The 22939-nt window shown below is 37.8% G+C and overlaps 1 protein-coding gene across 4 annotated transcripts; it reads right to left on the bottom strand.

Moving 5' to 3' along the window:
- Window positions 1-114: 114 nt before the first annotated feature.
- On the bottom strand, window positions 115-21622 carry Ucp4A (Uncoupling protein 4A). 4 transcript variants are annotated; one of them, XM_074089089.1, is made up of 7 exons: window positions 21374-21622; window positions 7499-7631; window positions 6040-6116; window positions 5026-5221; window positions 4366-4542; window positions 3487-3709; window positions 115-2155 (listed from the first exon to the last, which is right to left on the bottom strand). In XM_074089089.1, exons 2-7 carry the CDS (start codon window positions 7599-7601, stop codon window positions 1981-1983), a joined length of 951 nt encoding a protein of 316 aa, XP_073945190.1. In that variant the 5' UTR covers window positions 7602-7631; window positions 21374-21622; the 3' UTR covers window positions 115-1980. The 4 variants fall into 4 exon arrangements, with proteins under 4 accessions (XP_073945190.1, XP_073945191.1, XP_073945189.1 ...); XM_074089090.1 differs by lacking the exon at window positions 21374-21622 and adding an exon at window positions 13991-14119; XM_074089088.1 differs by lacking the exon at window positions 21374-21622 and adding an exon at window positions 13465-13555.
- Between the last annotated feature and the right edge of the window lie 1317 nt (window positions 21623-22939).

Genomic DNA, 22939 nt, shown 5'->3' with positions numbered 1-22939 from the left:
CGGAGTCTTTTATTTTGTAATTTTCTATTTTTTCTGCATTTTATTTGTCTAAATTTATCGATATATTTTTTTATATTTTCAAGATGTAGAAACAATTGAAAAAACAAAAATCCGTTCAACAATCAATAATTTATTATACCTAAATAACATCACATTTATTAACAGGATTTAAAAAATAACATATTAGTTAAAAAAATAGTTATAACATATTTATTTATTCAAAATATCGTAACAAATTAAGAACACTTTATTAAATAAAAAGGGTACTACGAGTAAACGATAAAATACTAAGTATATCCACTATAAAACAATGATATAATTTTTGAATGTAACATAAGAACTTCCTTTGGCATGCAAATGATCTAGCTGATTGTTATAGATACAATAACTATGCAATTACATACTAAAACAATTAGCCTTATGTTATTTAATTAATTAAATATATCATTTTAAAATAGCACCTTGCTCTATTACTAGAAATCTAAATTGTTCCAAAACAAAAACAGGCTAACTATACTCAAGTACTCTATTCTACTAAGTCGCTCATACCACATTGTGTCTTACACTACTTGGTCTATATATTTCTCTTTTGAACGCCACAGTCGGCAAAACGCGACAGCTGAAAATCGTGCCATAGGCGCAATGTCGACATTTCGTGGCGATTTTCAGATATTTTTTTGTCGTCTGTGGCCGAACGTGGCGTTCAAAAGGTTAATTAAGCAAAATAGAACTAAAGACCTAGTTTTGTGATATTTTTTTGTCTTTCTACCTTTTCACTGAAAGCTAATTATTATAATAACATTGCCCATTTATTAACCTACAGATGTAGTGTGTATTTGCCATCGTATTTTGTCGGAAAATTTCGTGTTTCTCATGCTTTCTCAAGTAGCTTACTGAAGTTTACTAAAGCTAATTTAGGAAGCAAGATAATTAGGAACTTATCCGACACAATACGATGGAAAACCATTATTCAATAGATCTGTTATACGTATAACACCACAATCCACTACTCGCCACTGGATCTCTACAGATTTTTCCAGTACCAGTCAGATCCTACCGTAAAATTCTGCACCCTGTAACCCAGCAGCCTAGCATGACCCCATGTGTAATCTGTTCACTTCACTCTTATTTCGATTAAAGAACAGAATAGACAATTGCAGAATTTTATGGTGGGATCTTAGTCTGCAAGATCCGAAATTAGTTAACTACCTATTTGAGATATTAAACCTAACAATAAGACGATTTAGTTGTTCAATACGATTTTTTTCTATTGTGCAGCATTCACGCTTGATTAGGAGGAACATTGTTTCCATTCTGGCACTACTTTTATATCTACTTTGTTTTTAGTATTGATTCAGGAATTATGAAGCAAAAAGAATATGGGGTTCTTCGTCAGTTGTATACACTGTTATAAGGGCGGAGATCAAAATAGGACCACGTTAGATGGTACAATCACCAGCACCAATATCTGACACTACAAATCATGCATAAATATCTGATACGACTCTATTTCTAAGGTCAGTAGGACGTGTCATTGTCATATTATTGCACGCTCCGCTGCGGCAGATATTAATGCTGGTGGCTGTACCCAACCATACAAAATGACTGACTGGAATAAGTTCCTTTGTGTCACGAAAATTAACCATACAAATTTTAACTCCAGCTTTTTGGACACTGCCCATTTTTTTTTGAGGATTATTTTAACTTAGGTCGACAAATGTTTCCATGCACGTTGACGTTATAAAGTCAACCAAGGAATTAATTCGCCACTCTAAAGTTCAATTTCATTTCTACGGCAAAGCACTACAGATACAGACTACCTTTATTTACAAGTCAACGTGACAAGTCTTATGATGCAACTGTCAGAAAAATAGGTACTTGGTCAACTATTACATAGCAAAGTGAGCCTGAATCAATAAATCAACTCATATTTAACAAGTACAGGGTTCGCAATTATTTAAAATTATGAGGATTCATGCCCTAGAAGGTTTTACCTCCTAAAGCAAGCATGATGTTCTCAAAAGCTATCCAGTTAATGAGAGCCCAAGGGCCCAGACGCATCCACAGCGGAAGGAAACCTTTGTACAACGCCAGGATGCCTTCGTTCTTCACTGATTGCTGGAGGCAATCTATCATGCCGCGATAGAGGACACCCCTGGAAAAGAATAAAAAATCGTAAGTAAGGTGAGCAATTTTTTAACTTAAGAATGGGGTAGATTCCGGGGTAAACGAAATAATAATATTTAGTCCGTCAGTTCGATTATCAGAAAATATAGGACACGTTTTTTTTCTTCAGTCACTCAAAGAAAAAATAATTTATATAAATAATAACGAATCGTAACATGCTTTGCTAAGCGCAAAACTCGGGAACGGCTGGACCGATTTCGCTAGTTTGATTTTTGTTGTGTTTGTTATTGTGATAGAAAAAAATACAACGGAGGCGAAGCAGCGGGCAACAGCTAGTTGTCCATATAAATATAATATGTGACCCCATGTGGTAGTGTTACATACACGTATCAGAGCTCAAACAAAAATGTAATGTGAAAGTTTCAAACTTGCGGTTTTTTTCATTTGTTTTTGTAGAGTAATAAATCGAATGATTTCTGTTTTAGCCTAAGCATCCACTAGATAATACATAACAAAAGCGTTTAACGAATCTCAGCGTGAACGAGTAAGTAGTGAGTAGCTACATAAATATACATATTTGACCCAGCAACGACTTTGACCGCGTTCGGGTTCGGCCGACCTCGTCCGATTTGACTCTGCCATTGCATTTCGTGCGTTGTAGTTGGAGTTTAGTGCCTTTTGTACTTTGCAAACAAAATTTTGGTTTTGCGAGCCAGTCTTACTTAGTTCGGAGAAGGGTTCGCCGTCGATGGATACCTACACGTCACAAAGGAAATCAATAACATCATACATACTTAAAAGATATTACTGTACTGAACTGTATTGTACCTATTTCGAGCATGACTACTTATTGGTTAGTTACTTTATTCTCAAATTCTTACCAATTGATAGAGATACTCGGAATATAATGTTAAATTTCGATGAATCTTTTCATCTACCTAAATGATATTTTATTGCCTCATGCATGTATAGCCCAAATTGGACGCGCGACTTAATTGAAGAAACCCTTTAATCGAATCGATACGACCACTCGAAACCTTTGAAGTTTAATGAATTTACAAGCTAAATTAGACTTGGACAGCATCGGGATTTAATTACAAGCTACCCCATGGCGATAACGCACAAGAAATAACATAAATTGACGTTTTTTCATTACATTTGCAACGCTACAAGCATTTTTTCTCACAAAACTATCACTGCGTTAAGAGTCATTGTCATTCTATCATAATGATCTCGGCCTATATACGACGTACTGCAGGGCACAGGCCTCCTCTCAGCTTTTTCTTGATCGGCTTAAGTCGATTCCGCATCGGTACATGTGGGGAGACCCTAACGACGACCCGAACGTTCGTAACCCACCTTCCATCAGGGCCAACAGGTTGGTTCATGAGTCTGGTCTTCATGACGTCAGCTGGCGTGCCCAGGACAGCAGCGACGAAGCCAGCGGCGAAGGCTGCACAAGCGTGGACTGCGGCGTTGTCCGCCATGCCGAATTCTCGTATTAGGAGCTGTTTGGTATAGTCGTATGCGGCAAGGTCGCCCATGTTGACTAGAGCCGCTCGCTGCACGTTCGGGATTGCACCTAGGACAAAATAAAACGTTAGGCAAGCTTATTTAACACTGCATTGTTTTTAGGGTTCCGTATCTTAGTTGGCAAAACGGGACCGTTATATCACTTTTTCTCAGGAACTCGACTATTTACCCCTTGGAGCAGTGAAGAAATCAAACTTCTAAGTCAATGAAATCAGAAGATATAGTCATTAAAAAAAAGTGTTTCCATACGAATTGCCAGGGAATCAAAATCTATACTATCGGGTATTTCCAGTCGTCCTAAACCTAAAAACTTGAAAGTCGGTATGAAAGTAACTCTTATAGCACAACCACAACAAGTCTGAAAATCTTTTTTTTATGCCTGTCTGTCTATGTCAGTAACCCTCGTAACTGACATAAATTTTGCTTAAGAGCAAGGCTCTGCTAATACTGAATATTCATAGATAGCTACAAAGTTGGTAGGTACTGAACCCTCTGTGCGCTAGTCCGACTCCACGTTTTTTTAATCATGACGGAACTGAGGTGCGTTTTTGGGGGGTAGTTAGAAGAGTGTCGTAGGCCGTATATAATGTATGCGTCCAAGTTGAGAAACTTCGATGGCGCTATGCAGGATTTTAGAGTTTCTACATTTGCCCACTAGATGGCGCTTGTAGTCGCTACAATAGATCTCACTCAAGTTCAACTCACCTCTCCAAAAGCCAAGAATCCCGCTCTCCTTGTACAGCAACTTGTAAGTCTGCGTGCAACTGGTGAACCGCGGCGGCTTGCCTTGCAGCACCCTTCGGCCTTCCGCCTGCATCTGTACTTTCACCAGATCGGTGGGCGACGCGATCAGCTGGGCGAGGGAGCCCGCAGCCAGGCCGCCTAGTCTTCGGAACAAGGGGATGTTTTAGTAGTTACTCTATGTTCTCGTCGAACGTCTTATCAACGTTTGGCGAATAGACTTTAAAGTCCAAGTTAAAGCTCTATTACACGGCCGGAGAAATATCATGCGAGTTGATCATTTTGATCATGATCTAACATCGGTGGTGTACCGCAATAACGCCATGGCCGCCCGGCCTCGTAATGTAACGAAACTCACGATATTCGTACATCGTCTAAATGAGACCTAATACATCAGCGGTTCAGGTGGCATACGGTCGTGCTCTTTGTTTCCTGAGGACATAATCGGAAGTAGGTGTGGATTGGGTATACTGTGGGTATATTTACCTACACACCGCAATGGTTTTCGATTCATTTCAGGCGAAAGAAAATATACAAATATCTCTATAGCTAGTTAAGTTTAAGTAAATAACCAACTGAGCAACTCTTCCGACGCAATCGAGTAAAAATACGTTGACATCTCACCCAAAGACGCTGTACCCAGCGAAGTCTTCCCGTTTTCATCTTTAAGCGCGTTTCTAAACTTCTCGTAAAATATGAGTCGGCTTCCGGAGTAGATGATGTGGCGTTGGAACATAGGCATCAGGCCGCTCCAGAGTTTAAATACTCCTTCCTGCCTGGCTATGCCAACGGCTGTTCTGATCATGCCATGGTTTTCAAGCTGGAAGAATAAAACATTGGCATCTTACATTTCTCTGTTTCTAAGAGTGGTGATGGCTGTAGTTTTAGAACTTTTGTTGAGTTGGGATGGAATTTCTCAGATATATGAACCAAGACGAAGGGGAGAGGGGTTTGTGAGCCAAAGGAGAGTCGCAATTGTTCATACGTTCGACCGTGGTGAAAGGTTTTTTTTAGTATGACCGTTCTTGTTTCATATTGTAGGGGAAAGTAGGTATTTATTTCATTACAATTAACCCTTGATTACGCTATCTGACACGACTGACACCCAGTAGTACCTTGCTCTCTATATTCCGTCAAAAATATGAATAAACATGTTAGGCAACAATGGAAAATTTACTATCGCCACCTAATTGATTCAATTGTTAACTGTCATTATTAGAGGCCAGAAACCTTACGTTCGTGTAAGCATTGGATTGGCATGATTAAGTAGGTATTTGCGCAATACACATTTTTAAATAAAAATCAATGATTTAATGTAACGTAGAGAACAGTGCATACCCCATTTACAGAAAAGAACACATAAACGTTTTAATTCCCAGTCGGTTTAGCACTTTCAAAGGTGAAAGCTGAAGAGACTGTCCCAAAAATTGCTTGACCATTGGAAAATTCTTATTGTAGCTTGAAAATTTAGTCATCCAGAGGCCGTATTGTCTAACACCCGGGCTTTCACCATATCTTTTTATCATCCATCGACCTACCTAGACCGTGTAACAGAAAGAAATGGTGAAAACGATTGCGATTTCAAGGGACAGTAAAGCTTAGTCAAAGATTATTAGATAATTCCGAATAAGTAAGTACCTTGAACCCTTCCTTGGTCGCGGCGACTTCCGACTGTATTTGGAGTCGCGTCTTCGTCAGGTCGAAGGGGTAGGTGGCTGCAATTTAAATTACGACGTTAATTTATGATGATGGATGCAGGGGTAGATTGACGTGGATTTAGGGGATGAATAATGGAAGTGTTCCGTATAGAATGCTTAGTATAGGGAGGAACCGATATTTCGTAAAGCTATTAATATGTGTGGAATTCGGAATAGTTTGTTAAATATACTGAGCGGCAAAAAATCTGGCCCTCAAATGTATGCAGAAATACCTAGGTTATTTTGTATGTAGAGTAGGCCAAATTTTGTGCCGCTGAGAATATATTATTTCCAATAAGTCTACAAGGTTTTTTTGCTCACTAGAACTTTTTTTTATTTTTGTTTATCCCCATTGGGGTTTTTCTTGACCGACTTTAGCTCTTTTCATTACATTGACGGTTGTCTAGGACTATCTTGTCGATAATTTGTCATAATACTATTTTCACGCCCGTTTGAGACAATAAGTAAATATTTGGTAGAGAAAAAAGAGCTTTTTGGGTCTTGTCTTGTGGGGAATACAAGCTATCAATAATAGTATAATACTGCAGAGGGCGGGAAAAGTCATTTCGTGGATGAGTATTAGTTTTATATACGAATCATCAATAGATACGAATCCACGAAATGACATTAATGCCGGGGCCTGTATGTATGCTGCTTTTCTCCATATGCGAGGAAAGAAAACGAAAACATTATATTTATTCGACACAATAAGTATGTTTATATAACAATCTACCTACAATCTCAACAAAATTGACACTTTAATAGTAAAAGCTGCTTGCTGATAAAAGATGCTGCGCTACGAGTTAGGAGTTTGTGGTGTGCCCATTAGCATCAGTCAGTGCCCATTAGGATATTTTCGTCACTACTTGTAGAACTCATTTTATTTTCGTAAAAATAACACGGTAGAAAATCTTTGACAAAATTAAATTCACGATCCCGTCTCAATTTCGATATTAAATATTTGGGTCCGACCGAATCGTATATTTGGTTCCATATAAAATATAGTAATCAAAATAAATTAAAAGAAAACTTATAGGATTAGTCGCATAAAGTACCTACATCGCAGTCTTTATTGACATTGCATTATAGAACAGTGCCCAATTTCATAACTATAGAGTTAGACCCAGCGGATGACATTTTTTACTTTTATTTGACTGGATGGCAAACGAGCAAGTGGGTCTCTTGATGGTAAGAGATCACCACCGCCCATAGACACCTGCAACACCAGGGGGATTGCAGATGCGTTACCAAACCTAGAGGCCTCAGATGGGATACCTCAAGTGCCAGTAATTTCACCGGATGTCTTGATCTCCACACCGAAACACAACAGTGTAAGCACTGCTGCTTCAGTGATATTTATTTATTATAATATTATTAAGATATAGTATGTCGTGTCATACCGCCTTCAGCAGCCCAAGCGGCTAGCACGGCGACCGCGTACCGCGTGTACAAGGAGTCGGTCGCCTGCGAAGCGGGGTGGTCGGCGTTGCGTAGAACCGGCATGCTAGCTCACGCGCATGCGCCCGCCCATACCTGCCAAACGAAAAGTAAAATGCTAACGGCCTGTTTCACCACTCACTGCCAAATTTTTGTGTGGCAGATTTATGTGACGCTGTCTCTGTTTGGTTTACTAATATGTTGCATAAAATCGAATCTCATAATTTTGTTTCTCATAACAACCTTTAGCAGAATCATCATATCACCGAATTACTTTTCGCATATTTTTTTTCTCCTACTATCATTTTTCATAATTTTGCAAAGCCGAATATTAACATCACATAATATCGATGAGAATATTATTTATAATGTTCGAATAGTTGCTATACAGAAAGACATATCTCATAATATTACTTTGCATAAGGATAAGAAAAAGCAGAATAATATATATAAATAAAGGGATCTCGGAAACGGCTATTCTGAGAAATGACTATTATTCGAACTGATAATCATGCAAAGTGATGATTATGCAAAAGTATCATTCGGCTAAAAAAATATATGAGATACCTGTTATGCGAAGTGTAATTCGGAGAATTGATATGATGCAAGATAAACGGAACCCCTCTGTTTATTCGGACAAAACAATCAGGGACGGCATCACTGATAACAAAAAATTATGAATGGTAAAACAGGCCCTACTCTGGTAATTATTTTTTTTCGGGATTTGACTATTCTACTTTCCATAAGAATTCCCAAAAATTACAGTTCAGTTATATCAAATTCAAGTTCAAATAATTTATTCAGTACCTAAGTACTTAGACCACAATGGGCTCTTTTACACGCCATTTTTTAACCCCCGACGCAAAATGAGGGGTGTTATAAACTTGACACATAGCGTGTCTGTTTTCTGTCTGTCTGTGGCACCGTAGCTCTTAAACGGGTGGACCGATTTGAATGCGGTTTTTTTTATTTGAAATCAGGTTTTCTGACGATGGTTCTTAGACATGTTTCATCAAAATCGGTTTAACCAGTTTCGAGATATTAAACTTTGAAGTGACAAAGTCGGAGGTTTTCCAACTTTATTGGTTAGGTTATTAAACTACCCTCAGACCTATCAAAAATCGTCATTAATATGTCATGCATGATGATTGATTACAGTACAAATTATTATTACTGGTTATTAGTTATCTTTTAACGACTCTTTGATATCAAAATAACAATTTTAGGCGATACCTAACCCATATACTCGTAAGTCGGATTTATAAAATGGATACCTACTTAGGGTATCTTTCTGGGCTCACGTCCATCACACACACTGGGCACACTTTAGTGTTTATTCTAATTTCATTTACCTAATACATATTTTACTTCCTTATAGATTTTATTTCCGTAAAAGTCAGCTGAAATCGATCTTCGTAACTATCAAGGAAAGTTACTTCTTTACCAAGGTTACAGAAATACTTTTTGTTATTGCATTGGCAGTTTAACCATACGGTAGTGCTATTTGTTATTCTGTGGTTTAATGTTAGCAGAAACCCACAGTTATTATCTTTTGTTATTTTCCTGTACAGAACATATAAATAAACAACTTGAATACCTATTGTCTTAAAAAAAACACCATTTATAAACGTCACTGATGTCGCATTTTCAATGCCAACTAGATTTTTGTAGAGCTAAAATAATATTGAGATGTCTTCGTCCATACAAATGCATGTACGAGTACGTATTGTGTTTTCCCACAGCGAGACAAGCTCGAAAGAGTTATTTTTTTTTAAAAGCTCTAAAGACAGTAAATAGACCTAGTAACATTTTATCACTAGTATCTTTCAGTCACGATATAGAGCTAGAGTTTTGAATGTACCTAAACATTTCATCATCATCATCATCATCATCCCAACCTATGTACGCCCACTGCTGGACACAGGCCTCCTCTAAGAATGGGAGAGCTTGGGCCGTAGTTCCCATGCGGGCCCAGTGAGGATTGGGAACTTCACACACACCATTGAATAAGCATCATCACACCACTGAACGGGTTCTCTAAAAAAGTAATGAAAAGTGAAGGACCGGGAAGGTATCTACCTCTAATAAATAGGAATACATCTTTCTAAGATACATACGTTACCAGTTTTCAAATAATTGAATGCCGTACGTCGAATGTTACATGCCGAAGATATTTAAATAAATAATTCAAAGCAGTAAGTATTTCGAAAATTTCCTTATTTATAGTTTTTCACTTACACGCTTACTGCCTTAAAATCGAGCTACACTCGACTCCGACGCGATACCGACTGAGCTATACATATACAAATCGATAGTCGTTACATTTCTCTTCCACAAGAGACCACTGTCGATAAGTTCCGCATGTTATGGACACGTACAACAAACATTGTGACAGTCGTGACGGTTCATTATTACGAGTAAAGTGGCCTTCCAATACTCTAATTTTAGTGGAATACTAAAAGCTAGTTTATTGTCCACCCGTCACGTTGGTTCTGACTTTTAAAGACGAGTTATTATAATTTGCCTATTTGTCTTAGGGGCTGTTTCACCATCCATTGATTAGTGTTAAGTGACGGTTAAATGTGATGCCATCTCCGTCTATTCGAACAAAACAAATAGAGACGGCAACACACCTAACCGCCAGTTAACACTAATCAGTGGATGGTGAAACAGCCCCTTAGTCTATTTAATTTTGTCTTTTTTGTTTTTTAGGATTTTTTTGCTAATGTGATTGTTGTATAGATGGTACGGAAACCTTCGTGCGCGAGTCCGACACGCACTTGGTCGGTTTTTATTTTTTTATTGGCTTCTTTCTACCCTCGTCTTATGCCGTGTCGTGTGACAGTAAGAAGTAGTGAAAATGATTGCAAGTGTGTTGGACAATAAGGCCACTAGTTAAGGTAAGTAATCCCGATACCGTGGGAATACCGAGGAGTGTTATTCCTAAGATCCAGCTTCATAGCACACTTAATTTGTCCAAATCCGTGTTTTAGCGTAAAAGGACACAGGACCTATGGTACTGTAGGAACTAGGCTGTATACCGCTGGCAGGTGGTAAAACTGACCACCTGGCAGGTTAGATTGACTTTGTTATTTATAAGGGTAGGATTTTTATATTGTATGTTTCTAGAATTTTACTTTAAAAACGATTGCCTGAGCGGCTGGAATCATCTATGTAAACATATTTATAAGTGCTACCAAGTTCCACAATAAATCTAAATAATTGAAGAACAACGTTGTTTATTTAATGAGTTTAAAGTCACGCGCGTAGATCCCCATTACCTAAGCTCTTACCAAGTTACAGTCCCCACAGTACAGATGGTACAGTCAGCTCAGCAACAAAGATATGAATACAGCCAAAGTGCAAAAAATATGTATCATCATTATCATCCCAGCCTATATATGTCCCACTGCTGGGCACAGCCTCCTCTCACAATGAGAGGGCTTAGGCCGTAGTTCACACGCGGGCCCAGTGCGGATTGGGAACTTCACACACACCATTGAATTGCTTCGCTGGTTTGTGCAGGTTTACTCAAGATGTTTTCCTTCACCATAAAGCTTGTGGTAAATTTCAAATGTGATTTCGCACATGAATTTCGAAAAAAAAAAATTAAAATTTTAAAAAACCCCTGACACAAAACAACGCCAGCAAAAATAAAAAAAATGCCGCCAAAAAAGACAACTAAAAAGTAAAGTATTTTATTTTTTATTTTTAACGATTAGCCACGTAGTCGAAGATAAGCATTTCTCAAAAAGTTTGTACATTTGATTTGCGACTCCGATTTGGAAAAAAAATTGCAGGTATGTAGAGTAGACGATACTGAGTCGTAATAACATAGTCTCTCAAAATGTCCCAATTGGTTTGTATGGAACTTTCCTTTTTTGTTACCAAAACTCTATGGATTTGCGGTAACAAAAAAGGAATTAATTGGGACATTTTGGGAGACTATGTTATTTAAACTTAGTATCGTTCACTCTATCTACCTGCAAATTTTTTACCCAAATCGGTATCGCAAATCAAATGTACAAACTTTTTTAGAAATGCTCAGATAATTAAGTTACGTCAAAGACACTTTTTTTTCACGTTTCGGCCTGACCATCTAGATATCTAGATACACGTCGTGACCAAGGAGCTTATATACCTACAACACTGGAGGTTGAACGCCGAACATCCGTTTGAAACAAGAAAGTAAAGTTGACTTTTATTATGTCACGAATATATTCCATCTCTTTCTTTAGTTAGGTTAAGAAAGAGATGGAAGTCACTCTTGAAATGTGAAAGAAAGAGATGTAATATATAAATAAGTAACAAAGGTCAAACTTTTTCGTTCGGCATTCAACCTCCAGTTTTGTGTAAGTATAAGCTCTTTGGTCGTGTCGTGAACTCAACTCGATTTTTTTTATAGTCGGCCGTGGCTAGTCGTGAAAACTGAAAAGGTTGGAGGTTGGATATCAGTAAATTGGTTATTATTCTCATTTTTTTTGTAGTATTTTACTTTCCTCACAGTCGAAATGATGATAGTGTCTAACTCGGGTGAAATTACCCATTTCCCCTCGAACTATTGGCGCTCTCACAAAATTATCTGTTGTTTAATAGTGTCGTGAGCCACTTAATAAAGAGATAATGATGTCAGTATATCAATCTTCAGTTTCAATTGATAAATACAAGCGCAAGTTTACATTTAGATAAAATGTTACCCAGCTGATAGTAGCTTAGGTAAAGATGGTATGCGTGACTGAGAATTGTAAGGTACAAAAATTGGACTGAAATTTTAGTTATAAATGTAAAAACCGGCCAAGAGCGTGTCGGACACGCCCAAAATAGGGTTCCATAGCCATTACGAAAAAATTAAGTAATATTATTCTAAGGATTTCGTATTTTATACGGAATCTTCCAAGTTTAGGTATATTTTATACCTTAGGCTGCTATTTACTCATAAACTACTAATAATTCTCAAGCAAACTTAGACGTTATAGTTATCCTTGAAAGTTTGATATACTCACTAACATCCTGAATTTTTCAAATTTTTCCACGCACCGCTTTAGATTTTAGAGGGGGGGACGCTCGTTTTTAATGAAAATTTGCACTTTAAAGTTGAATATTTCGCAAACAAATCACTGAATTGAAAAATCGTCTTAGCAAACCCTAATGGTTTTAAAAGACCTATCCAACGATACCCCACACTATAGGATCGGATGAGAAAAAAAACACCCCCACTTTACGTCTATGGGAGGTACCATAAAAATTTTTTTTTTGCATTTTTAATTGTACCATTTTGTCGGCAAAGTTTACCTATATATCCGTGCAAAATTACAGCTTTCTAGCATTGATAGTCCCTTCCCTGAGCAAAGCCGCGGACGGACAGACAGACAGACATGGCGAAACTATAAGGGTTGGTTCCGTTTTTGCCATTTTGGCCCCGGAACCCTAAAAATGGGGAAAAGGGGAAATTATCCCTTGTAACAATAAGTTCAGAAGCAGATAGCCTTTTATTTCTAATTAAGGTTTGTATGTGTCCTAGATTTTGACATGTTATTGTCCAATAAATAGATGACACTTTGCTGCCACCTCTATTTCTAATGACATAAAATTAAAGATATCTAATTACTAGTAGTCGAACGTCTACCTTTACATACGGTAACAGAAGAGCATTTGGAAAGAACTGTTTGATAAAGAATGCAGATTTGCTTAGATGAAAAAAAGTTCAAAATTAACGGACCTTCTTAAATTAATTACAGGTATTTCGCTGAATCCCTCGTTTAATAATCGAATCGGGAATAACGACCGTATAATCGCAAAGTGGCAAAGTCATTTGTATGTCAAGAAAATTGCTTAATACCTATATCATTAATTGCAGTCTGATAAACAATGAACGCGAAACCGAGTCGATATAAATAGTTAAATTTATCGAAATAAAAAAAGCAATTACCTTGTTTGACCAACTGCGATCACCGGTCGTCCCGAACGCACTGCCGCAACTGATAGTAACACAGTGCTGCTAATTCCTCATGTCACGGTTTTATACGTATAACATTAATAATAATACATGGACATGACCATATCTGTTCCTATAGGCAATTAAGATGGTGTAAAGTCCAATTGAACCAGGTGACATTAGGTACTGCAGATTTGTTATGTTTTTCGTTTGTTTGTTTCTTTAAAAAAAAGAATACTCACCTTTTTATATACAGTAAACTAATTTTAGTAAGACCAGCAGTTTTATAACAAGCATGTGTAGGTACAAATTCACGTTAAAATTAGTGAATATTCTTGGAGCCTAAGACTTACTCTTAAGGTTTTCAATTTCTTGTATCTGCCAGTCTCAGGCACTTACTTGATTGGGCATTGTTCCAAATATAAACTTAAAAGAGGCTGTCGTACCCGTTAATGTAAAATATAAGGATAACGACACAGAGTATTCCTAACTATTTTCTATAAAGTAAAAAGATACCTACAAGGTTAAAATACAAGCCGAATTCCCAATTTAAAAAAAGGTTGATTGAAATTGTCCAGTCACGTCTCTGTTGACATAACCGTATTACAATTTTAACGCCACTCATTCGTGATTGAACTGAACTATGTTAAATACTCAGTTAAACAACTCAACACGCTTACTCATTGAACGTTGTACTAATGAGGAAGTTTATAACTAACTACCTCGACACATGGACTCCGCACCGCACAAAGGTTAAATATAGATTGAGAGAATGATGCTCAATCACTCAATAAGCTATTATTCATTAGATCATTGCGTATTGCATGAATAGATATTATATTAAAATATAGATAAAATAGATATTATTAAAAGTTTTTAACGAGAAGCCAAAAATAACAACAATATTTTAGGAATTTTGGCTCTACGTATAACTATGACATACCTACTTAAATAGAGTTGACGTTTTCGGTTGAGGCCAAACGAACGTATTTTTCTCAGTCGCATATTTTTGGTAGCGTATTTTCGGTCGCGTAACTTTAGTTACATTTAATTTTAATATGCAAAACTCATTTAACTCGCCGTATGCGTAAATTGGACTTTGTATAAAACCGAAAGCAGCAGAAATTACGCGAGTCACAACTAAAAAAAATACGTAGGTTTCGCCTCACCCCTTGCCTTGTCTTTTCCTCAACTTAATAAGGCGAATTATTATTAATTACCTAGCTCTCTGATTTTGTTAATTAAATCTGAGCAAGGCTGAGATAAAACTTGCATTTCCATGATAAATTAAAAGCCAGCCCTCTGCCTATTGTTTAAAACACGAGCTATCGCAAGTTAAATGGCAACAAACTTTATTTTTACTCTTATCTGATAAGGGTATTCTTGTTTGTAAAAGAGGTGACACACCTCCTTATAATTATGTTTCCAACTATACTGATAATTAGGTTTGTACGCCTAAGTATAATAATATTTATTAATTATAATGTAATTATTATGGTTTTACTGACAATTTAAAAATAAAACCTATCGGATTAAGCAAAGATAAAGCCATTGGTAAACACATACAATTTACTTATGGTCATATTTAGAGCTTGCTCTGTTTAAACCTTTTCCAGGCCCCGCGAATTTAGATGTGCTACCACAAAATTAATCATAAGTACTTTTATGTTGTTGTTTACCTATGAGGGATTAATTTAAAAATTAATAATATGTTTAACGAATTCAAGTGATTTTGTACCATATTGTATACTTAGTAAGGTCGAATGTTTGTGTACATTTATGTGGTTGCTATATGCACTATGTGCCTGGAAATACAAACATAGAACCTCCTCCTTTTTTAGAAGTGTGAAAAATCAAGTCCGTCACAGTTTCAATGGCCGGGTTCATTTGATAGGTCGTTGTATCCCCCCTGGATACTATACTTTTCGGTTAAAATTATGTCGTTGAGCACCCGAACGAGAATGATACCAGCAGTTATATTATATGCATGTTATACTCTAATGATATTGCTCTAATGTAATGTAAATTCACCACCTGCTAAAAGAGATCGCTTTGAAGCGATAAGGCTGCCTATTGCTTACCTCAGAAAATCTCTGTTTATTCTGTGTCTCTGCGTATATACCTGTGTATTCTGTACTGCTAACTATGTGTTGGTGTGCAATAAAGAGTTATTGTATTGTATTGTATACGAGTACTCATTAGCAATAGCTACAAATTCTTCGCAAAGTCGGAGTTGTGGCTAACAAGTTGAGTGGAATAGAATAACAATCCAACGACAAACCTAGCCCGCTTTTTTATATCTAAAAATACATCTATGTGTAATCGTACCTCGTATAGGTATGCTAGTGCGTTATCAATAACCGTACCGTATGATTACCTGATTACTAAGATTAACCTGTCAAATTTATGACTATATGTATAATGAAAAGCTGCGGCAAAGATAAAAACAAAGCTCATAGTTACGAAGTGGTTATAACCTTACAAAGAGGATAACAATAATCACGTACCTACTCAATTTTATGTCTTACACTTAGCGGTAGAGAGATTTAGGGAAGTTATGTAGAAAGAAAGCTATATGTATTTTTCGCGAAAAAGAAAGAAAATGATTTTTCACGTGCTCGTAAAGTTCGTGTTTATGCTGGATCTAGGCAACATAAAATTACCATTTATGCTCTAGTGCATAAAATAAAATGTTCGTCTAAGACCAAGGCAAAGCCACAAACAAAGTTATAAAACTAAAAATCAACCAAATCAATGAATATAGATCAATATAATTAAAAATTTATAATTACATACTAAAGCATGAGCAATAAAAGGTACATAGTTAAGTGAACAATTGTTTTCACTGTTGCTATTTCATTTCCTCGCCATAGAAGTGAAAAGTAGAGTGTAGAACTCGAGCATTAAACCCATTTACCCCTCTACGTGTCTATCCACCCTCGTCGTACCGTGCTCGTTTCATGCTCTTGTTGTATAATCTACTATATATTATTAAGAATTCATTTTATTCATGACAACGTGATACAAAAAAAGAAGAGAAAAAATGCCCATGTAACGGTCCTAAATCAGCAAACTGCTGGTGTTGCGAACAGCGCTGAGTCCTTACATGAAAGTATCAGTATAGTATCTATGAGTATATACTAAGTTTCATCCCAAACACACATCTACCTATTGACATACATGCATATTTGTATTTTTTAGTAGCACGAAGCTTACTCTAAAATACCATGTACCTCCTGATAATTCAGCCACATAAGCAATTTAATTGAGTCAACCTCGGAATGAGATAATATATAAGAAACTGGATGCTCGTGTAAATCTTTATAACGCCATTCTACAACTCGTGTCAAAAGCATCATACGATAAATCGTATCCGTATCAGATCATAGGTCATAAGCAGCGCTGGCTCCAGCCCTTAATCAAGGTAGAGCGAGATTGTTTACACCGTTTCCGCACCTCTCAAAGGCGCTATTTTTTATTTTACACTGGAAGCTGGAAAATGCCGCTCTTTGCCATCAGGCGCCTAGAGCGGTCGCTCTTCTTGCTCTACCCCAGGGCTGGCGCTGACTACAAATAGTCCGGGTTCTATACTTCAGTTGGCAAAAACAGAACCCTTATAGGATCACTTTGCTATCAGTCTGTCTGTCCTTCCGTCTGTCAAGACCTTTTTTCTCAGGAACACGTGGAGGTAGAGCTTATATTACTATCAAACTTTGTTCAGCTATGAGTTCTGGACCAATGAAAAATCAAAGTTAACTTAGATGGTAAATGCAATAAGATTATACAGTCATTAAAAAAAGCGTTTCAAAAAAAATGCCGGGGAGGGGAATCAAACTTCCAGGTTGTCTTACAAACTTTGAAACTTGCGATGAAGGTAGCTCTTACAGAACAACCACAACAGGCCTGAATATCTTATTTTTTTATATTTACTAGGGTGTCAGTTTCTTAGGAGAGAGGCTCTACTAGCACGGGATAAATTCATGAACACACCCAATTTTTTAGGGACTCGCACTTGGTGAATTTTTTCGCTAATATTATTATCTCGCTTCCTATGGTTTAACACATTCGGTCACAGTGACACAACGTCGGTGACTTTTTAGTTCTTTCTTACTCCTACGCCAGTGACACGTATTTGTGACTGCTGTGGGATATGCGTAGGCATAGCATAAGAGCTCAGTGGATCGTTACATTCGGCTCCGGGAACGTTCCCCTAAGCTCTTACGCTGTGCCAGCTTTTAGGAGGTATGAATTCTGTTGACACACATGCGTGTCACCGGCGCATAGGAGTAAGAATTTTTGATCACAAACGTTGTGTTACTGGCACCGAAATGTGTTACGTCTGTGACTTTTTAGTTCTTACAAATACGTTACGTGTCACTGGAATAGAAGAGACTGCGTGGGATATGCGTGGGCATAGCGTAAGAGCTTAGTGGATCGTTGCCGGGGCTGAACGTGTTAAGTCAGAGGTTCCCAAAGTGGTCCAGGTGGACCCCAGGAGTCCACAGGAGCCCAGAAGAAGGACCACACCACAGCAGAGAGGAGATGGAGGTTTACGTAATATTTGATTCTATTGCGAAATTGTAGAACTATAAATTGCTATATATTATGTTCGTACGGGGTTTCAGCTTGTTATCAGTAATTCCGAGGTGCAACGCGTATATCGCTAGGTCATAAGTATACAAGGTTAAGGTTATTATAACCTATGTATATTAATTATATATGTTATGCAAAACCTTTGACGACCGGATAGCCAAGTTGTCAGACAACGACTACGAAGCTTGAGGTCCCGCGTTCGGTTCCATAGGCGTAGAAGGGGGGCCGGGTGGGTCGTGCCCACTCCTGAATAGTCTACTGCCCACCCCAGGATGTTGGGCTACCGATACAAAATTCTATAATACTGGATATATGCAAACAAAAATCCAGGCCAAGCCCCCTCTGAAAAATAACTCTAGATACGCAATGTACGATCCCCGGCCGGGGCAGACATTTGTATGACTAATACGAATGTTTGCTCTCGGGTCTTGGACGTTTAATACGTATGTAGGTATGTATTTATGTATATAAGTATGTTTATCAGTTGCCTGGTATTCATAATACAAGCTTTGCTTAGTTTGGGACTGGGTCAATTGGTGTCAATCGTCCCATGATATTTATTTATTTACATTATTATATAGCTGTGTGTGTGTGTGTGTGTGTGTGCGTGTGCGTGTGTGTGTGTGTGGTACCTAGTACCTATTATTTAATATGAGAGTGAGAGGCGCGCAAAGTACGATACGAACCTCGATTTTTCAATTTCATAGTAGCCCTCCGGGATTATTTCGAACCGCTGAGCTTTAGAGTCGCAAAATTAGGTGTGGGTGTTTTATTTACAACGTCGCGGCGTACCGTCCCGCTCACTCTCGTTTAAATAATATAAGCGTGAGCGGGACGGCAAGATACGAAGTTTGAATTTCGCACTTCGTAGTATAGGGCTTGGTTCTATTGTTTAAGCGTGCAAGGCCGCGGGTAAACGCTAGTAATATATCAAAACGCTTAGCGTTCGACTTTACGTAGCCGGTTACCTAACAAAGGTCGTCTATTCTATTCTATAATCTTATGATTTGGAGATGTGCCATATTCGGCTGCTATGCAAATAAGTTCTATTTGAGTCAAATAATAAATAAGTATAATATTAAGGGGCTGTTTCACCATCCCTGATTAGTGTCAACTGACAGTTAAATGTGATGCTGTCTCCGTCTATTCGAACAAAACAAATAGAGATGGCATCACATTTAACCGTCAGTTAACACTAATCAGTGGATGGTGAAACAGCCCCTTAGCCTCTTTAAAAAAAACCGGGCAAGTGCGAGTCGGACTCGCGCAGGTATACTCGTAGGTATGTAAATGTAAACGGGAATCGTGTCTTGAAGATATTTCTCGCTTTTTCCGAGTGATTTAAATATCCAGTATATGCAGAGCCTTACTCTTAAGCAAAATGTATGCAGTGTGGGTGGTTTTTAGTGTACCTCCCATAGACGAAAAGTGGGGGTGATTTTTTTTTCTCATCCAACCCTATAGTGTGGGGTATCGTTGGATAGGTCTCGTAAAACCATTAGGGGTTTGCTAAGACGATTTTTCGATTCAGTGATTTGTTTGCAAAATATTCAACTTTAAAGTGAAAGTTTTCATTAAAATCGAGCGTCCCCCCCCCCTCTAAAATCTAAACCGGTGGGTGGAAATTCAGGATGGTAGTAAGTATATCAAACTTTCAAGGAAAACTATAACGGCTAAGTTTGCTTCAGAATTATTAGTAGTTTAAGGGTAAATAGTAGCTTAAGGTATAAAATATACCTAAACTTTTAAGACTCCGTATAAAATACGAAATCCTTAGAAAAATATTACTTATTTTTTCCGTAATGGCTACGGAACTCTATTTCGGGCGTGTCCGACACGCTCTCGGCCGTTTCTCTCACTCTGTTATTAGATAATATAAGCGTTAGCGGGACGGCAAGATAAATAGGTACTTTTACACTCTTAGATAAGATCCAGCTAGATCGATTGTTCGCTCTCAGAAACGCCCACATGGCAAATTTTATCGAAATCGTTATAACTTATTTTTTTACTTATTACCTATTTTAGTTATTAAGTAAGTGTACGTTAACTGACAGCTCTGCGATTTAAGTCGTTTCAAAAATGATTCCATGATACAATTTGTATTTTTGTTTTGTTTTGGTTTCAATTTATAATTCAAAATGACCTACGTCTTGCTTTGTGACAGTAGATAGGTAATTTCCTCAAAGTCCTCTATTTCAGTATTTCCAAATAGGTCATATTAGGAAATAGATGAATAGAAATAGAGAGGACTATTGTCAATCATATCATAATTCGATTTAGGTATTAAAAATTAGGAGTATAAAATGTACATAAGTTCTATTGTTACAATTACTCTACCAATGACTTTGTCGGCATAGTATATTAGATTCTAAGGCGCGGGTAAATTAAATTTAAATTAAAACAGCTCTATGTCACGCTTCACGGCTATCTATGTTCATTTAAAAAAAAAACGGCCAAGAGCGTGTCGGACACGCTCGAAATAGGGTTCCGTAGCCATTACGAAAAAATTAAGTAATATTTTTCTAAGGATTTCTTATTTTGTAAGGAATATTCCAAGTTTAGGCATATAGAAAATTTGCACTTTAAAGTTGAATATTTTGCAAACAAATCACTGAATCGAAAAATCGTTATTGCAACCCCCTAATGGTTTCAAAAAGCCTGTCCAACGATACCCCACACTACAAGGTTGGGTGAGAAAAAAAAAGTCACCCCCACTTTACGTCTATCTAAAAAAAAATTTTTTTTTTTTTTATTGTACCCTTTTGTCGGCATAATTTACATACCCATATTTTCGTGCAAAATTACAGCTTTCTAGCATTTAAGTGTCTGAGCAAAGCCGCGGACGGTCAGACAGACAGACAGACATACAGACATGGCGAAACTATAAGGGTTCCATTTTTGCCAGTTTAGCGGTGCTTAGCTAAGAATTATTTGGTACTAAGTAGGTACTTTGTAGACATTATTTATTAGATTACAATATATTTGTGAGATATAACTAGTTATCTAGCCGAACGTTCTAACGATACTGGAGATAGGAATTTTAATATTTACTCGTACCAAAATAAGGTTAAAACAAATGAATTAGTGGGTATTACGTAATCATCGAAAAATGTAGAGGTAAATATGTATACATGTTCATATAATATAGTAATGGAAGTTTACCAAAGTATGCAGTTTTTGTTGGTAGACTGCTAACGTATTTAACTCAGCATGTGGCCCAATGATAGGCAGGTTAATTATATGTATTTGTCATTGATCCATCGTCATTCATTGTTGAATACTAAATCAATAGTCGCCGACTGATACCTACATAAACAGCAACACGAAGGCTTCTCTATCACCATTCAAAACACAGTGAAATTTCATCACCAGATAATACGTAAACATTGAACTGATTACATCAATGAAAGTAGCACTGGGAGAAAGGGACAGAACGACGCGTCTAGCCGGTTTAGAAAGAGACACACTAAGTTAAGCTTGGCCTAATTCGCGGTAGGTCGGCCGCGACCGAAAGAGCGCGAAGGCAAGCGAAAGAGCGTGGCGTCCGGCTCACATCGCTACCGACTTGTGACTAATTCGTGTTCATTTTGAACAGAATATCTGACGCCAGAAAGAACTCAATCTAACTATAAGTATAATCCTACATTACAATAGGCGTACGTATAGTATCATCGTAGTGACGTCAGTTCATTCAAGAAATCGGGCATCGTCGAACCTTTTCATTGAACGGTCTCGTGAGCCACACAACTCTGATATCATGTATAGTAATGCAGCCGCTATTCGCATGAACAGCTGTTTTCGATACATGGTTCCAAGCAAATTAAAAATCACGTATCTACTTGGCTGAGTGTAGGTATGACTCTACATGTCAAATAATATATGATACGACGTATCTCATTACCGAAATGTTTCCTGTGCCCTTAGTGTAAGTTTTCGGTTACAAAATACGTCTCGATCGCGTTCTCGTTAAAATCTCAATTTGTATGGAAACATGAACAGCGCCTCTAGCGGAACGTTTGCGATGTTCGTGTTTCCATACAACTTGAGATTTTACGCGAACGCGATCGAGACGTATTTTGTAACCGAAAACTTACACTAGGGGTACTGCAGGGCTACTACGAAACCTGAAACTCGAAGTTAGTTTCGTACCGTCCCTCTCGCTCTCGTATTAAATAGTATAAGTGTCAGAGGGACGGCACAACACGAACTTCGAGTTTGGAGTTTCGTAGTAGCCCTGCTGCGACTTTGTGTACGAACGAAGCATGCGGCTATCACTATACCATAGGAACTGCGTATACACCACAAAAAGCAGAAAGTAGGTATACAATCCAGGTTATCAGCTGTCAATGAACCAAAACAGTTGCTTTGCTCACCCGTGACCTTAATGTAATGATAGCTACGTTTATGCAAGAAAAGTGTGTTCATGCAGTTCCTCCCCCTCCACACTGTAAGAAAACACACAAATCACACGAACCCGACCATCAACCACACACACGCACACATACTACTCTGACGCGTTTCGAACTCAACCAGAGTTCATCTTCAGATCAACACAACTCACCATGCTAACAGATGCTAGTCTAACACGGTTTTAATTTCAACTTGACACCTCCACACGTACGCGCGTGATAAACGGTCTTGACAGACAGATGGACGGACGGACAACAAAGTGATCCTATTCCGTTTTTCCTTTTGAGGTACGGAACCCTAAAAATGAATTAAATATCTACACATAAGCAGGTGGCCACCGGCCGGCCCGGTTTTAAAATAGGACGGATCCATCACTCACTGTAGGTATCGTTAAAGGTGACCAAAGGGACCAGCAGGGCTACTACGAAATTCGAAGTTCGTATCGTACTGTCCCGCCGACACTTAT

Source organism: Choristoneura fumiferana, chromosome 6, assembly GCF_025370935.1.
Source record: "Choristoneura fumiferana chromosome 6, NRCan_CFum_1, whole genome shotgun sequence".
In the NCBI taxonomy this organism is placed as follows: Eukaryota; Metazoa; Arthropoda; class Insecta; order Lepidoptera; family Tortricidae; genus Choristoneura; species Choristoneura fumiferana.
The sequence above is the reverse complement of the archived record's forward strand: the minus strand, read 5'-3'. Positions and strand labels throughout refer to the sequence as shown.

Coding starts and splice junctions, on each gene's coding strand:
- Ucp4A (XM_074089089.1), bottom strand. CDS start 7,601: ATGCCGGTTCTACGCAACGCCGACCACCCCGCTTCGCAGGCGACCGAC. Junction 3,710..4,365: donor GATTCTTGGCTTTTGGAGAG/GTGAGTTGAACT, acceptor ATTTTGTCCTAG/GTGCAATCCCGAACGTGCAG. Junction 2,156..3,486: donor CCTGTTGGCCCTGATGGAAG/GTGGGTTACGAA, acceptor ATTCTTTTCCAG/GGGTGTCCTCTATCGCGGCA.